Source organism: Herpailurus yagouaroundi, unplaced genomic scaffold, assembly GCF_014898765.1.
Source record: "Herpailurus yagouaroundi ecotype Mexico unplaced genomic scaffold, PumYag 192, whole genome shotgun sequence".
NCBI classification, from domain to species: Eukaryota; Metazoa; Chordata; class Mammalia; order Carnivora; family Felidae; genus Herpailurus; species Herpailurus yagouaroundi.
In genome coordinates, this window is record NW_024412423.1 from 4,446,411 (window position 1) to 4,465,140 (window position 18,730).

Genomic DNA, 18,730 nt, shown 5'->3' on the forward strand with positions numbered 1-18,730 from the left:
TTCCAAAGTAACAACAAAGTCTGTGGAGAGACATACATCCAATTCATATGATCACCCAGAGCATTTGGCTTATTTATCTCAACATTGGTGTAGAGATAAACAATGACATCACAGTTTTCCCAAAAGGAAGGGGTGGGGGCCCCTTGGTTCCTTGATTTATATTTGTTACTCCAAGATAGAAAATATTTTCCAAGAACAAAGCATTAGTGTGTCCTAAAAGTAATTCAGAAGGTGCTTGCCAGCACTGTTGACAACAGCCAAAGTATGGAAAGAGCCCAAATGTCCATCAACAGATGAATGGATAAAGAAGATGTGGTATATATATACAATGGAGTATTACTCGGCAATCAAAAAGAATGAAATCTTGCCATTTGCAACTATGTGGATGGAACTAGAGGGTATTATGCTAAGCGAAATTAGAGAAAGACAAAAATCATATGACTTCACCCATATGAGGACTTTAAGAGACAAACCAGATGAACATAAGGGAAGGGAAGCAAAAATAATATAAAAACAAGGAGGAGGACAAAACATAAGAGACTCTTAAATACAGAGAACATGGGGCACCTGGGTGGCTCAGTCGGATTAGGCATCCGACTTCAGCTCAGGTCACAATCTCGCGGTCCGTGAGTTCGAGCCCCGTGTCGGGCTCTGGGCTGATGGCTCAGAGCCTGGAGCCTGCTTAGGATTCTGTGTCTCCCTCTCTCTCCGCCCCTCCCCCGTTCATGCTCTGTCTCTCTCTGTCTCAAAAATAAATAAACGTTAAAAAAAATACAGAGAACAAATTAAGGGTTGCTGGAGGGGTTGTGGGGGGTGGGGGATTGACTAAATGGGCAAGGGGCATTAAGGAGGACACTTGTTGGGATGAGCACTGGGTGTTATACGCAGGGGATGAATCACTGGCATTTACTCCTGAAGTCACTATTGCACTATATGCTAACTAACTTGGATATAAATGAAAAAAATTAAAAAAAGAAGGTGCTTGCAACTCTCAATCATACTCCCTCCCTTTTTTTTGTCATCCACGTTTCTAAAAATACTAGGGCATCCCATAACACTTATCTCCTACCTGAGAAAAATGTGGAGGCTTCCCTGTGTCATGTATGTTTAAAGGAAGTACTTCACCTATGTGTGTGTTGATGACAATGATGCACATTTGGAACCTTTGGTAAGTGCCTGTTGCCTGCCAAGGACCAAGAATGACTAATTTCTTTATTTTATTTTCTTTCTTTATTTTTAAATTTACATCCAAGTTAGCATATAGTGCAACAATGATTTCAGGAGTAGATTCCTTCGTGCCCCTTACCCATTTGGCCCATCCCCCCTCCCACCACCCCTCCCGTAACCCTCTGTTTGTTCTCCATATTTAAGAGTCTCTTCTGTTGTCCCACTCCCTGTTTTTATATTATTCTTGTTTCCCTTCCCTTATGTTCATATGTTTTGTCTCTTAATGTCCTCATGTGAGTGAAGTCCTATGATATTTGTCTTTCTCTGACTAATTTTGCTTAGCATAATACCCTCTAGTTCCATTCACTTGGTTGCAAATGGCAAGATTTCATTCTTTTTGATTGCCGAGTAATACTCCATTGCATATACATATCACATCTTCTTTATTGTTCATCCATCGATGGACATTTGAGCTCTTTCCATACTTTGGATATTGTAGATAGTGCTGCTATAAACATTGGGGTGCATGTGTCCCTTTGAAACAGCACACCTGTATCCCTTGGATAAATACCTAGTAGTGCAATTGCTGGGTCGTAGGGTAGTTCTGTTTTTAGTTTTTTGAGGAAACTCCATACTGTTTTCCAGAATGGCTGCACCAGCTTGCATTCCCAAGAATGACTAATTTCTAAGCTGCCGTAATGTAAGACACATATTTGCAGAAGGAGGCCAAACAAAGTGCATCTCTCAGCTAGCTCCACAGCTTGCAACGGGCTCACCTCATCTCTGAATGACACTGACCTCTGTATTCTTACACCACCTGTCTGTGCCCTTTTGCTCCAGACTTGAACTTATTTTGAATTAGAAAGCAAAGTGTTTTTAGCAGATTCTTGCCCTGGGGTCCAGTGGAGGGCAAGTCAATGAATCTGATCCCAGCTTACAGAAAATCCCTTTTCGAACTCAGCGTTGGCTTCAGCAGCCAGGATCTTATCCAACATTGAAAGCGTTTTATTTTTCTGTAAGTCAAATTTAATTCCACCTCTTGGCCAATATCCTGCCAGGCTTTTCGTTTTTATTGGAGGGAGTGCCTTCCCCCTCTCACGATTATACTGGAATGCAAGTAGGTGCAGGCTGAGAAAATAACTGTCTCTGGGATCCAGTTCATCTTTGTTGTGACTGATAGGCTTAGTGCTTAAATCTGTATGGTCCCTGGAAAGACCTGCTTTGTGCCACAGCTGGGGGCACTAGTCCCTAGAGTCTGACCTGCTTTTATTTAAAAAAAATTTTTTTTACCATTTATTACTTTTGAGAGAGAGGGTTCTCTCAGAACACATGGAGAGGCTTCTGCTCCCATGGGAGCAGGGGAGGGGCAGAAAGAGAGGGAGATACAGAATCCAAAGCAGGCTCCAGGCTCTGAGCTGTCAGCATAGAGCCAGACACGGGGCTTGAACCCATGAACCACGAGATCATGACCTGAGCGAAGTCAGACACTCAACCGACTAAGCCACCCAGGCACCCTTAAGAGACTGACCTTCCTAGGTGCACCAGAAATTTGCTCTTTTTGGAAATACTTCTTCTTTTTTTTTTTTTTATGAAATTTATTGTCAAACTGGTTTCCACACAATACCCAGTGCTCATCCCAGCAGGTGCCCTCCTCAATGCCCATCACCCACTTTCCTCTCCCTCCCACCAACCCTCAGTTTATTCTCAGTTTTTAAGAGTCTCTTATGGTTTGGCTCCCTCCCTCTCTAACTTTATGGAAATACTTCTAAGAAAGGAGTCACAGGTCCTACTAAAAGAAACCATGTCCTTTTCTATTCAGCTACTATCCGCAAAGACTTCTAAGAGCCTGCCTGCCCCCCCCCCCCGAACATCCACCATAATCTCCTCAATCAGTTTACGCTTTAGGGGGAGAAAAAGACCAGGAGGAAAGGTTGTTCCGAAGCCACGTGCTGGGGCGCCTGGGTGGCTCAGCTGGTTGAGCATCCGACTTCAGCTCAGGTCATGATCTCACGGTTCATGAGTTCGAGCTCTATGTCAGGCTTGCTGCTGTCAGTGTGGAGCCTGCTTAGGGTTCTCTCTCTCTCTCTCTCTCTCTCTCTCTGCACCTCCCCCACTCGCATGCTGTCTCTAAAAAATGAACATTAAAAAAAAAAAAGAAGCCACTTCTTTACATCCCGAGGCAAGAGTTTTCAAAGGCCACTACTCTCTTGGAGTGAGGGAAGGAAAATACAAGCAGAAAAAAAGCCAGTGCCTGATATTCTTTCTGATTTCTGTAAAGCAGCCTAAGCAAGATACAAACAAATATTCTTTAAAAAAAATTGTCTTGCTCAGTACAAGGAGAATAAGCTGGGGCCCACAGAATCAGGTTCTGTCCAGCCCTCGGGAGTCTATTATCTGGTAGTAGATCAAACACAAATTCCTGCGGCAGAACAGAACGTGCAAACAGCTGCAAGAAAGTGAAAATGAAATTCTATGGAATCCCAGAGATGGAGAGATTCCCTCCCATGGGGGTAGCTTATGAAAGACATGGTACTTGAGCTGGGGAAGTATCACCTTGAGAGGAGTTGCTATTTCTACCAGAAGGCAGGGTACTGGGGCAAGGTGCGTTTCAGGAAGGAGATGGGAGAACAGAGCCAGTGAGGTAGGAAAGTGTGATTTGGCCAAAGCTCAGGAATGCCTAAGATCTGAATGGAAAACCTGGCTCTGTTGTGAGCTGGGGGGCGGGGGAGTGAAGTGTGGTCACAACAGGAGCTGGGATGTGGTTCTAACAGACTTTACTGTAGTTCCGGTCTGGGAATGAATGTTACAAGAGTGATCTGGTCAATTCACAATGGCGGCGAAAAGACTCCCAACTCCCTAGCCTTATTTTATGTAGACTGGGGAGTAGATGGAGTGGGGTTGCTGCTAGGACAGCAGGATCTGCCAACTCCTGATAAGTCTTGAACAAAAATGCCTGTCGCCAACCTCTGAGTGACTTCTGGCAGTCCTTTTTAACGTAGGAGGTATTTGATACCTTGTTTTCAGCCTTAAGACTTCACTAGATTCTGGGACGATGGAAAATTACAAAATGTGGTAATTCTAGTGGAAAAATTTTGATATGGGCTTGCTGGAGGATATTTAGATATTGGAGTTTTCTTTAAAAAAAAAAAAAGTTTATTTACTTATTTTTGAGAGGGGGGAAGGGCAGAGAGAGAAGGATAGAGAGGATTCCAAGAAGGAAGCACAGAACCTGAGGTGGGGTTCGAACCCCTGAACGGTGAGATCATGACCTGAGCCAAAACCAGGAGTTGGACACTTAACCAACTGAGCCACCCAGGCGCCCCTGGATACTGGAGCTTTCTTTGGAAAATACCCGTGAGTCGATCTGTAAAGTCCTCTGTCTTTGGAGCGATGGAGTGTTTTATAAGTTTCACCAGTAAAAGAAGAGAAAGAAAAACAATTAGTCTTGCATTGTTTAAAATGGTGTTATCAGGGGCGCCTGGGTGGCGCAGTCGGTTAAGCGTCCGACTTCAGCCAGGTCACGATCTCGCGGTCCGTGAGTTCGAGCCCCGCGTCGGGCTCTGGGCTGATGGCTCAGAGCCTGGAGCCTGTTTCCGATTCTGTGTCTCCCTCTCTCTCTGCCCCTCCCCCGTTCATGCTCTGTCTCTCTCTGTCCCAAAAATAAATTAAAAACGTTGAAAAAAAAATAAATAAAATGGTGTTATCAGGGGTAAAAAAGGTGATGATTTAGTTGCCGTGATCTTTCATTCTGCACCCTTGGTTCCTTGATTTATATTTATGTTACTCCATATTCATTTATTCATTAATTCAACACATACCTATCGGGCTCCTATGTAATGGACATCTGTTGATTTTCTGCTTACCTACCGTATATAGTCTCCTCTTTCTTCTTTCTTCTCATAGCGGAATTCTAATTTTCCTCGGTGACCCCACCCCCCACACCAAGCTGTTTGATTTGGTGGACCTTGTTCCAGCCTTGACTCCAGAGGCAAACACATGACTCAGGCCAGGGCAGAGATCACACCCTGCTGGCCGCAGCAAATGGGTCAGGGATGGGCGTGTGATGTAATCAGAGTCCATATACCTACATTCCTTAACTTCTATCGAGAGATTGTGAAGAAATAACCCCTAATCCTACCAAAATTGAAATGGAAGTTGTGAATCTGGAGATATTAATGCCACAAGGGTAGACTTTAGAGTCCAAAAATATGGAGAGCAAGATAGAGTCCTAAAAATCAGTTTGGATCCCTTGATACAGCCTTGCCTGAATTACATGAGCTTGTTTTGTTCAAGTCGGTTTGAGTTACATTTTGTCAATTGCATTTGAGCGAGTCTTTATCAAAATAATGTGGAATCCTGGTCTGGTGCCATGTGGTAGAACTAACATAAAAGTGACATAACCCTAAGAATTATAACCTGTACCCTGTCACATAAGTAAGAATAAAGCACAACCCAGTCCCAACCTTTGCTACGACATGAGAACTAATTGGATCCACTTGGGGAAAAAAGACTCTTAACTGACCCATCCAGACTGAGTGCCTCATGAGTGTTTTTTTTTTTAAACTACAACGTCTCAACCAGTTGACAGGTTTCGGACAGAAGAGCCATAGCAACACCATTGCATGGGGCACCTTGTTGATTTTCTGTCCTTGCTCAATAGCTTTTCTCTTTTGCCAAAGTTCCAACGTGTCCTGAGCAAAACCAATGTCTGTTTTTGTTTTTCCATTACCTAGCTGTGTGTCCTTGGGTAAACTATTTCATCTGCATTGTGCCTAAATGTCCTTACCTCTGAAGTGGGGTGGGGAGAAATAATATTGCTGTCTAACCTTAAAGGATTTCTCTGAAGTGACAACAACATATATCTATATATACAAAAAGCGATTTAAATTTTTAAGGTGCAGGGGCGCCTGGGTGGCTCAGTTAGTTAAGCGATCAACTTTGGCTCAGGTCATAGTCTCTGGGTTTGTGGGTTCGACCCCCGTGTGGGGAGGTGGGCTGACAGTTAACAGCCTGCCTTGGATTCTGTCTCTCTCTCTCTCTCTCTCTCTCAAAAATAAACATTAGAAAAAATTAAAAAAAATAAATAAAAGTGAAATAAAAATGAAAGGGTAAGAATGTATACTTAAATAGTCCAGGCAAACATTGTCTTTGTTTTGAAACGACTGAATGGCCTTAGACCCAGTGGAATGTCGGCAAATGTCTAACAGGCTCTTTGAGGGAAGAAAACTACCCTGATTTATAGCATTGACAGATTCCCACAGTGTAAATACTCCTGCTGTGATCAATTTTCATCTACCAATCAGCTTGCAGAATTCCTGGATATCAGCTCTCATGTGTGAACCTGCACTGGTATAGCATTGCTTGGGCATATTGATTAACTTTCACCTCACTTGCCTCAGTTTCTCTATTTATAATACGACTTGTGGGGCGCCTGGGTGGCGCAGTCGGTTGGGCGTCCGACTTCAGCCAGGTCACGATCTCACGGTCCGTGAGTTTGAGCCCCGCGTCAGGCTCTGGGCTGATGGCTCGGAGCCTGGAGCCTGTTTCCGATTCTGTGTCTCCCTCTCTCTCTGCCCCTCTACCCGTTCATGCTCTGTCTCTGTCTGTCCCATAAATAAATAAAAAAACGTTGAAAAAAAAATTTATAATACGACTTGTTTGGATCAGTGGTCACTCAAGTACATTTCATCTTCATGATTGCTTAATATAATTTTATATTTATCAGTTAGATGAACCACAGATGCATAAATTTACAATCATACAGCTTTTGCCGGAAGCTACATTGCAGTGATCTGTAGTGTAACGACACTTTTTCTCTTTGCTATGGCATGCCGAGGACGACTCTTGGCATTGAAGGCTAATCCACCATCCTCAATTGCATTTGATTAATTTCTAGTTCTATAATATTTCGACCCCTGCTGTGCAAGGAATTTTTCTGGTCGCACTTTTAGGTAAACATTATACATATCACTATAGTGTATGGATATATAAATATAAATATATTAAACAGACCACCGCTTTTCGAGCTTGTATAAGGATGTCCCTCAGACCACTGCTTTTGGTTTAACTCAGTGTTTGGAACCACGATTCGGTAGCTCTGAGTCTCTCACAGCTTCTTCTTGTGAATTACTTGTCTTTTTGTGAATTACTTGAAAAAGAAACAAAATGCCCCCTTGCATTAAACAACTGGAGAGGCGTTTTTCAAAGCTACCACCTCTTCTCGCATCTTCATTACCCAAAAAGCTCAGTGATTAAAAAAAACAAAACTCAATGAGCACATCAGGAAAGCATTGACTCCCCCGTTGAGAGCAGGAGGAATTCTAAACTGACCATGACCAGATCACTAATTTTCTTACGAACACGTGGACTTTCTTGCCTGTGGTAAGTAATCTCCGTGAGTCTCAAGTTTCCGAGAGCATTGGAGGCTTCACATGAATGCATGTGACCACTTACTTCACAGGGTGGAAGCCCTAAAATGGAAAGCAGTGACATTGGGGGACAGCTCCTGCACGGTGGGGGTACTCTTCAGCAAGGGCAATTTGCCACAACCTTGTGCTGTCACCTCATTTCCTGGGGCCGAGTTATCTCGTTTGCTTTGTAATAAAGGAGTGTGTCAACTGATACTTGTGAAATGACATTATGCACACGGTTGTCATTGTGGAGCAGTTTGTAATTGTAGAAGGCTGGAAATCATGTCAAAGTCCAGTGACAGGGGATTGGTGAACTAAACCAGGGTACGTTTGTGTGATGGAAATACCATGACCCGTGGCTACAAAAGAACGAAGGACATGTTTGTATTCCAGTGTGGAAAGCTCTCCTTGTAAGTGCACAACGTGGACTTCAGAATGTTACCCTACGTATAAATGATAAAAAAAAAAAAAACAAATAAGCAAACACAGAAAGTGGTAATATAGGTTACCTCTAAAGAGGGAAACTCCATATAATTTTTTTTAAGTTTAGTTTTTTTTTGAGAGAGAGAAAGAGCGCATGTGCAGATGTGCAAGTGGGAGAGGGGCCGAGAGAGACAGAGAGAGAGAGAATCCCAAGCAGGTCCCACACTGTCAGCACAGAGCCCGACATAGGGCTTGAACCCATGAACCAGGAGATCATAACCTGAGTGGAAATCAAGAGTTGGATGCTTAACCAACTGAGCCAGCCAGCTGCCCACACCAAATTCTTTTCATGTCTTTATGTTTTCCATGACAGTATGTCTCACCTATTTCAACATACACACGTATCTGTATGCATTTTTTCCTCACATTTGCTCTTTTTTTTAAAAGATATTAGAGCTTTCTGGAAAAAAAAAAAAAAAAAGAAAGATATTAGAGCTTTCTTTGGGGAATACCCATGAGTCTATCTGTAAACTCCTCTGCCTTTGAAGTGATGTTTTTTAAAAATTCAACTATAAGGGCACCTTATACTCAGTTGGTAGATCATGTGACTCTTGGTCTCAGGGTTGTGAGTTTGAGCCCCACATTGTGTCTAGAGATTCCTTAAAAGTAAAAGCTTAAAAAAAATTCAAGTATAATTAACATACAGTGTTATATTAGTTTCAGGTGTATAATACCATGATTCAACAATTCTATACATTACTCAGTGCCCATCACAATAAATGTACCTTTTTTTAAAACTCATTCCTTCATTGTCCTCTCCTCAGCAGCAACCTCCCCATTGTGTGCCACAATGAGTGTACTCTTAATCCCCTTAACCTATTCCATGATGGGGCATTTTGTAAGTTTCACCAGTAAAAATATTCATAATTATGGAAAAATATACATAATATTTATTATATTAACCAGCCACAAAGGTACAATTTAGTGGCATCAGATATATTCACAATGGTGTGTACCTATCACCAGTATCTACAAGCAAATCATTTTCTAAATATATAATTTTATTTTAATATAAATATATATTTATATAATATAAATGAATATATTAATGTTTAATTATATTATAATTACATTATATTAGAATATATGAATGTTATATGAATATTTATGTAATATAAATCAATATCTATTAATATAAATATTTTATTTTATTATTTTTTTAATGTTTATTTATTTTTGAGAGAGAGAGAGAGAGAGAGCATGAGCAGACAGGGGCAAAGAGAGAAGGAGACACAGAATGTGAAGCAGGCTCCAGGCTCTGAGCTGCCAACACAGAGCCTGATGTGGGGCTTGAACTCACGAACCACAAGATCATGACCTGAGCTGAAGTCAGCTGCTTAACCGATGGAGCCACCCAGGCACCCAAATATATATTTTATACAAATACTTAAATATATATACGTATATTACTTTAGAGAGAGAGAAAGAGCACAAACAGTAGAGGGGCAGAGGGAGAGACAGAGAGAGGGAGAAAGAGAGAGAATCTTAAGCAGGCTCCACATTTAGCACAGACTCTGACACGAAGCTCCATCCCACGACCCTGGGATCATGACCTGAGCTGAAATCAAGAGTTGGTCCCTCAACTGACTGGGCTACTAAGGCAGCCCCAAGCACATCGCTTTCATGACTCCCAACTCTGTACCCATGGAACACTAACTCCCTCTCCCCCCAGCCCCTTCCCTCCAGGAACCTCCAGTCTATTTTTTGTCTATGGATTGGCTAAGTCCTTATCTAAGAGTGGAATCATACGATATTTGTTTTTTTCTGTGTCTGGCTTATTTCACTATTTTATACACTTTTTCTTTTCTTCTTTTTTTCATATATACTTTTTAAAGAAAACATCTACCAACTGGATACACAAAGTTGTGAAAGTCTAAAACGTCCTTCATGTTTTTAGAAACAAAGAGAACAGAACTTGTGAAATATGTGGACCTGCCTGGGACAAGGTAGCACCAGTTTCTGGTGTTTCCTGGAACCCCCCCCCCCCCGCCCCCCCTTCTAACTTTTAAAATGTTAACTAGTAGCCTAGCTTGCCAATGCCCTCCTATCTCAGAAAATGAACTCAAATAGCCATCACTTCCCACAAGCTTTGGCTCAGTAAGACAGGGTTCCTGGGGCGCCTGCGTGGCTCAATTAAGCGTCTGACTCTTGATTTAGGCTCAGGTCATGATCTCACGATTCTGAGATCAAATCCCACATCAGGCTCAGAGCAGAGTGTAGGGCCTGCTTAAGATTCTCTCACTCTCTCTCTCTCTCTCTCTCTCTCTCTGCCCCTCCCTGGCTCATGTGCTCTCTTGCTCTCAAAATAAATAAAATAATCTTAAAAAAAAAAAAAAAAAAAAAAAAGACAAGCTTCTTTAATGGGGATCCAGGGACCTAGGAATCTAGGAATCTAGACCCTAGGAGGGTCCAGGAATCTTTTCTGAAATTGTATGCAAATTTATGGTGTGCTGGGATTTCTGGAGAGAACTTTATCATTCAGATATCATTCAGGTTTTCAAAGTGGCCTGTGAATCAGTAAAAGATAAATAAATAAATAAATAAATAAATAAATAAATAAAGGCTGGGCACCTTTGCTAAGTGGGATAATTAATGCTGTCCCCACCCATGAAATGTATCTAAAAGCCTTTTCTTCATCAACTGGTTTGTCTAAGTACGTAGTCAATGAACTCACACCAAAAGATAAGCCACTGACATGGGCCTAATGAAAGAAGTCTCTGGCTTCAAAATATGATTCTCAGAATTTCCATACTTAACAGGAAATAATATAACACACGTGTTTTGGTAACACAAGGAAACGACCGCAGCATTGGGGTACATTAATGCAAAATTGGTATATGAGGAGATTGAGAGTTTTTTAATTAAGTCTGTTTATTTTGAGAGAGAGAGTGGGAAAGGGGGCGGAGAAGAAGGAAGAGAGAATCCCAGGCAGGATCTGCACCGATGCAGGGCTCGAACTCACAAGCCAGGAGATCGAGACCTGAGCCAAGCCAGATGCTTAACCCAATGAGCCACCCAGTCACCCCAAGCCTTTTTTCATTCACTTCATACGTATTTATTGAGTACCTGCTCTGTGTCAGGTCTGACCTAAGGTCTGATAAAGCAGTAAATGAAATCCACCCATTGGGGCTTCCATCTTATTGGTAGGGAGTAAAAAAAGGAAGAACACTTTTCAGATAATCCTAAGTGGTTCAGTGAAATCATATGGAGAGTGGCTGGGTTTTGCTTTTTTCTTTTAAAGTTCATTTATTTTGAGAGAGAGAGAGAGAAGTACGAGCAAATGCACAAGTAGGGGAGGGGCAGAGAGAGAATCCCAGGCAAGCGGCGCACTTTCAGCGCAGAGCCTGATGGGGAGCTCAATTTCACGATCAAGAAGAGACCATGACCTGGGCTGAAATCAAGAGTCGGTCACTTAACCAACTGAGCCACCCAGAGGCCCTGAGAAGGAGTTTTAAAGGAAGTGGGTTGGGGTCAAATCCTAGCTCTGTAACATCTTGGCTGGATGAATTCAGCACATGTCTAAACCATGCTGAACAATTCAAAATGTGGGGAACGGAGTCCCAGGGATTATGATAGAGCCTTACGCATTCCTGATTTAAATGATGAGATTTGGTCAAAATTTTGGACTTTCAGTTGACACTGTGATGGGGACCCTGGGATGGGGTGAATCTAGTTTGCATGTGGGATGGACATAGCCGTCTGGGAAGACGGGGGTAGACTGTGGTAGGGTGACCCCCCCAAACATCCACATCCTGACCCCCAGCACCTATAAATACATTACCTCACATGCCAAGAGACTTTACAGATGGAAGGGTAAAATCTAGAGATACAGATACTTTCTGGTTGTTTGAGTGAGGAGAGAGTAGCAAAGAATGGGTCAGAGTGCCTAGATACAGGACTCAGTCCGCCATTGCTGGCTTAAAGATGGACAAGGGGATCCGGAGCCGGGCATTCCGGCTAGTCTCTAGAAGCTGGGGGAAAACACTCAATAAAACAGACCCCACACAAAACTCACACAAAGGAAATGCAAGCCTGCCGTTATTATGGATTTTAAGGCCGTGAAAGTCAGACTTCCAACCCATGGAGCTGTAGGATAATAAACTGGTGTTGCTTTAAGCCACTAAGTCTGTAGTGAAATACATTCAAGCAGCAGTAGAAAGCCAATATAGGACCTAATTCATGAAGAAACATTCCAGGAGTTTGTCAGTACGTCTGGACAACTGGTTAACAATGCCTACTACGTAGTAAGCACTCACTAAATGAGAGGAAGCAAGATGTAAATAATTCTATAGACGGTGATGTGGTGTAAACAACACAGTGACCAATATAGAACCATCTTCAAAGGACTTTTTTTAAGAGAGAGAGAATGAGTGTGCATGCACACATGAGTGAGTGCAGGAGAGGGAGAGAGAGGGAGATAGAATCTTAAGCAGGCTCCAGGCTCAGTGTGGAGCCCAACATGGGTCTTGATCTCACCATCCTGGGATCATGACCTGAGCCAAAATCCAGAGTCGGACACTCAAACAACTGAGCCACCCAGGCAACCCAAAGGACTTGACTTTCTTTCTTTTTTTTTTTTTTTTTAATTTTTTTTTCAACGTTTATTTATTTTTGGGACAGAGAGAGACAGAGCATGAACGGGCGAGGGGCAGAGAGAGAGGGAGATACAGAATCGGAAACAGGCTCCAGGCTCTGAGCCATCATCCCAGAGCCCGACGCGGGGCTCGAACTCACGGACCGCAGATCGTGACCTGGCTGAAGTCGGACGCTTAACCGACTGCGCCACCCAGGCGCCCCAAGGACTTTACTTTCTAATTAAGCTTCTGGAGATAATGAATTCCAAGATTATGACAGATATTCCTAAAATGACTGCCTGAAGCAGGGGCAGAAAGCCGAAACGCATATGTGGTCTCTGCAAGTAACATCAACAGAGAGACAGGTAAGCCAGACACGGACTGGAGAGGTGGTCCCATCCAGGAGGCAGAGCTGAGCCCAGCTAACGGACATCCGTGAAAATGCCGAGAAGGAACTAAAAATGTTCAAGAAGCTAGAAATCTACACCTTCTTCTAGGAAATCTCGTTTTTAAATGCTGGAAACCAATTCGCACTTGAACACCTACAGAACACCCACAGACCCACCCACAATTCTCAGGCAAAACTGTTTATGTCAGTGAATCCCAAGAGAGCCAAGGGCCTCTGGGGTTGGGACTTCTGGGCAATTCATGAACTGTAAAACACAAAAAGGTGAGCTCTTTTGAACTCATTTTTTGGCACTCTCACAACCGTAAGGGTTAGACCATAAAAGTATCTTTTTTAAAAATTTAAGGGGCACCTGGGTGGCTCAGTCGGTTAAGCATCCGACTTTGGCTCAGGTCATGATCTCTCAGTTCGTGAATTTGAGCCCCGCATCAGGCTCTGTGCTGACGGCTCAGAGCCTGGAACCTGCTTCAAATTCTCCTTCTCTCTCTCTCTCTCAAAAAAAAATAAACACAGGGGCGCCTGGGTGGCTCAGTCGGTTGAGCGACTGAGTTCAGCTCAGGTCATGATCTCACAGCTCATGAGTTTGAGCCCCGCGTCGGGCTCTATGCTGACAGCTCAGAGCCTGGAGCCTGCTTCTGCTTCTGTCTCCCTCTCTCTCTGCCCCTAATCCACTCTCATTCTGTCTCTCTCTCAAAAATAAATAAACATTACAAATAAATAAATAAACATTAAAAAAAATTAAAAATTTAGTTTTTATTTTTGAGCGAGAGAATACACGACCTGGGCAGAAGGGGAGAGACAGAGAGAGGGAGAGAGAGAATGAATCTCAAGCAGGTTCCACACTGTCAGTGCAGAGCCTGAGATGGGACTCAAACTCACGAACCATGAGATCATGACCTGAGCTGAAATCAAGAGTCGGACCCTTAACTGACTGGGCCACCCAGGCACCCCCATCAAAGTATCTTTTGTCGTGCTTTTGGTACTTCATGTAAATCTAAGAAGTATGAATTGTAGGAAATTCTTATCAAGTTAAACAGAAAGACAACACTGAATTGTATTCAAATCCAGTTTTATTAAAATTATTTGGCGATTTCAGGAGCAGTACAAAGTCTTTGACTATGACTGCTGCACACGTTTAGACAGGAGTTTAATGTTTTTTGGTCTGGTTTGTGTTTGGGTATGTGTACTTTTCTAAACCTTCTGTCCTTCCTTTTGTTACCAAATGACAAAGTTCCTTACGTTTTTCTCTGTCTACAATACCTTACTACGTATAGGACAGGAATTTGTAAAGTAAGACTGAAAAAATAAAATCCATAGATCCAAAAATTTCTCTGCAAATATTAAGAACATACAAAGGATACTAAAGGCATCTACATTTAGTCCTCCAAGTAGCAAGGCGAGCATTTGACGTCTGTGGTTTCTTGTTTTTATTTATCGCTAATTACAGTTCAGGGACCAAAGCGTTTCCAAAAGCATCCTTCATTGACATTCCCACTGTGGTTCCCCTGAATTTAGAGGATAAAACCAAGAGAGTACTTGATTTGGCCCTTACAATTACGATGCTTATTTTCCCTTTAGTGGGATTTTTCTTCTGCAGTAGCTCAGGGCACTATTTGCTTGCTCAATGCCTTACAATTAGCGTCTGCTTTGTAGTAGATCTGGGTACTGGCTTTGTAAAACGTGTATTGTTGGACAGCAGATGGTGGGGAGGCCTCCCTGTCCAAGGCAAAACTTTTAGCAGACCTTAGAGTAAAACCTTAGAGGATTTGGTGCTGCTTAGTTGTTCTCCAGGGATCCTGAAACTGTCTGTAAGAAAGAAAGAAAGTTGTGTAAGAATCTTTTACACAAGACCTTTTCGGCTTGTTCCTAAGGAGTCCTGCTTTTTTAGCAGCGTACGTAAACTTGGCTTTGGCAGTGGAGCCCTGGAGTTTCATTCCTGTGATAAGACTATCTCTTGGGGATCAGAATGCAGAAAACCAAGCGGGGCAATCACCTGAGAAATTTCTGCCCTTGTTTCCCTCCAAGGCTGTGCTTTAAGATTTGTAAGGATGGCTTCCAGTATTGGATTTCCACGCACTGTCTATTTCTGGACATTCCTGTTATTAATTCAACATCATTCCCCCCTAAATGGTCAATTTATTTCACCACAGGTAGAACACTGCCATAAGGTGTCACTGGTGGCTGCCTTATGATTTTCAGGAGGAAAAACACTTAATCCTTGAGAGGAAACATGTCATTAGAGCCTACTCTCATTTTATTTGTGGTCTAAATAGTATCACTACTCTTTTGCAATCAAAACAGTCCAGTGTATTTATAGCACCGGAACAGGGCCTTGACTTTGTGAAGGTTAACTATGCTAATGACTTGTGTTGTCGTAGTCAATCAGGTCTATGAACATTAAGTCCCGGCAATAACAGTTAGATCAAATAATATAGTTTTTATTCTTATTTCTCTAATAAATGAAGAAACATTTTCTTTTCTTTTCTTTTTTCTTTTTTTTTGAGAGCGCGCCTGCATGCGTGAGCAGGGGAGGGGCACAGGGAGAGGGAGAGAGAACCCCAAGCAGGTTCCCCGCTCAGCGTGGAGCTCGATGCAGGATTTGATCTCAAGACCGTGAGATCATGACCTGAGCCAAAATCAAGAGTCAGATGTTTCACCGACTGAGCCATCCAGGCACTCTGAAAAAACATTTTCTTTAGTAGTGAGCTTGCATTTTTAAATTTGTCAATAAACAATTCTTTGCATCTAATTTACATTATTTTATTTAATTCATTTATTACAAATTTTTTTCTATTTATTTATTTTTGAGAGAGAGACAGCGTGGGAGCAAGGGAGGGGCAGACAGGGAGACACAGAATCCGAGGCAGGCTCCAGGCTCCAAGCTGTCAGCACAGAGCCCAATGTGGGGCTCGAACTCAGGAACTGTGAGATCACGACCTGAGCCAAGTGGGATGCTTAACTGGCTGAGCCACCCAGGTGCCCCAAATCTATGTTATTTTAAATAAACTGAAAACATTGTCATATCGTCTCCAAAGAAGAAAAGAATTAGGATGTCAGGCGCCTTTGCACCAAGTTAAGGTTCATCTCATTCTTCACTTTGAGAAAACTTACTTACAGCAAGACATACAAACAATATCTAGAACAAGCAACACGTACAGTGTGTAATGTTGCCAACAGACAAAGCACTTAAGCCGAGAAGAGAGAAATTATACTTACAAATGGAATCCTGATTCCAAATTTGCTGTGGAATGTCATGGTGACTTTGTTTTTATGTCCTGTTCTTTGATCAAAGGCGTGGCATGTATCAAAAGGCGGGCTGTACAAGTGAAGGCTGACGGCAGGCTCTGTATGGCTGATATTCTCTACTCGATGTAAACCAATGGAATCTATACAATACCCAAGAAGGAAAAGCAGATGAAGGAGCTTAAATGACAAGTGCAGGTGAAAATCTGTCATCCTCCTAAGACCGGAAATCAATTTGATAAGGCTGGAATTAACAGAAATTACTCACTAGGGACTTTCCAGTTTAAGATAGTAAGTGACATGTACTCTACTTTCCTGAAACCCCTCTACAATTACACCTGGAGAATTTTAAAAAGGCATCAATCCACAAATACAAAAAAAAAAAAAAAAAGGGACAAGATAAAGCATCAATAAAAGTTTTAGAGCTTGAAAGAAGATGAATAGCTTTACCAAGGACAGAGAGAGAAATCCTTAGCTACCCATGGGGAGAGCCAAAAATTAACCTGACATCTATCCTGATATCATATCTATATCTACATATCTATATACACACAATATATATATGTAAATGAACCTCACTGTTATCTTTAAAAAGAGTTTTTTTCATTTTTTGAGAGACAGAGAATGAGTGGGGAAGGGGACAGAGAGGGAGACACAGAATCCGAAGCAGGCTCCAGGTGCTGAGCTGTCAGCACAGAGCCTGACGAGGGGCTTGAACTCATGGACTGCGAGATCATGACCTGAAGTTGGACGCTTAATCGACTGAGCCACCCAGGCGCCCCATAACCTCACTTATATCTTGATATCATAAATATGTATACATAAATATATAATATCTGTATCTAAATCTGTATCTGGCTCAAAAGCTTAGGGACTGGCAGCACAGATACTTCTGGAAATGAGGATGAAGACAGGGCTAAAAATTCAAGACCTGGTTGAAAAGCCTATTTAAGTAGAGGCTCAGATCTCTTTTACCACTTTTCCCCCATTCCCCAGAGTAGAAGTTTGAGACCTCTAGTCTAGAAGGAGTAGAATACATGAACTCAGGACTGGTGAAAAACAAGTGACTTAACATACTGAATGGTGAGATCCCTGCTTTCTTCACCACCTAGCTGCAGGAATGCTGCCAGACAGGATTGTTTTCTCAGCCGGTGGAGGGTGGAAATTCGAAGCAGCTTCTCAGAGAATCTGATTGGCTCCAGAATAAAGCTCTTAAAGACACTGCCATTGGCTGTTCGGCAAGGAAAAAGCTCTGCCAGATTATTCTAGAGTGAAGGCCAGTTGACAGACACCATTCTTGTGTTCAGAGCTATCAGTTAACTTTTTTTTTTTTTGTCCCTGGTTTTCAAATATTAGCCCACAGCCAAGGCCCCTAGATATTTGAGCAAGATCTCTAGTATTGGAGCACGTGGGTGGCTTGGTGGGTTAAGCATCCAACTTCCACTCAGGTCATGATCTCAGAGTTCATGAGTCTGAGCTCTGCATTGTAGGGCTCTATGCTAAAAACAGCTCAGAGCCTGAAGGTGCTTCAGATTCTCCGTCCTCCTCTCCCTCTGCCCCTCCCCCGCTTGCGCTCTGTCTCTCAGAAATAAATTTAAAATGTTCAAAAAAAAAAAAAAAAAAAGATCTCTAGTATTAAAAAGGGCCAGAGCAAACCTCCCAAAAAACAACCTGAACAAACACTACTCAGGAGAAGACTTTAAAAAATCAGACAACCAGTTCAGGAGGTTTCCTAACTGAGCAACAGGAGTTTCAGAAATAGAACGAAACCAAACCTCAAAGAAATAACCTGAAAATATTTCCTGGATTAGAAGGACAGAGGTTTCCAGAATGAAAGAACCCACGGAGTACCGAACACAATCAATGACTGGGAGTCGTGAAACAAGGGACATGACTGTAATGCTCGGGACAGGAAAAGATACCAAAGGAGAAGATCCCAAAATTTCTAGAAAGAAAAAATAGTTTCATAGAACGATTTAAGAATCAGAGTGGCAGCAGGCTTTCACAAAGACAACTGGAAACTAAAAGTCAAGGGATTACCTTTCATAGTTCTGGGAAAAGATTCTAGGCCCTAATTCCTTATCAATCATGTTATACCGATGGACTATAGAGGCTTTCAGGTGAATGAGGTCTCAGAAATTTACTTTCCACGAACCCTTTCTCACCAAGGGAGATGAGACTGAGGAGATGTTCCACCAAAATAAGGGCATGAACCAAGAAGGAAGCAGACAGCATATCAGGAAATAAGGGTATCAGCAAAAGGAGGAAACAGAGGGAAAGACTGAATGATGTGAAGGTACTCCAGGATGACAGCTGAGCCCTGGCTCGGAAACAAACCAATTCAAACTGAAGCAAGTCTAGGGGCCCTGGGGGAGAGGAAGGAAGGTAGAGAGGAAGGATGGAAGGAAGGAAGGAAGGAAGGAAGGAAGGAAGGAAGGAAGGAAGGA

General features: G+C 42.4%; 1 protein-coding gene across 1 annotated transcript in view; it reads right to left on the reverse strand.

Annotated features, from left to right (window-relative positions):
• Window positions 1–14,092: 14,092 nt before the first annotated feature.
• The window catches only part of CDO1 (cysteine dioxygenase type 1), a 13,728-nt gene continuing 9,090 nt past the window's right edge, over window positions 14,093–18,730 (reverse strand). Inside the window, exons 4-5 of the mRNA XM_040444265.1 lie at window positions 16,257–16,426; window positions 14,093–14,846 (exon numbers count right to left, since the gene is read on the reverse strand). Coding sequence (XP_040300199.1) covers window positions 14,817–14,846; window positions 16,257–16,426 — 200 coding nt within the window. The 3' untranslated portion in view covers window positions 14,093–14,816. The remainder of the gene's footprint in view (window positions 14,847–16,256; window positions 16,427–18,730) is intronic.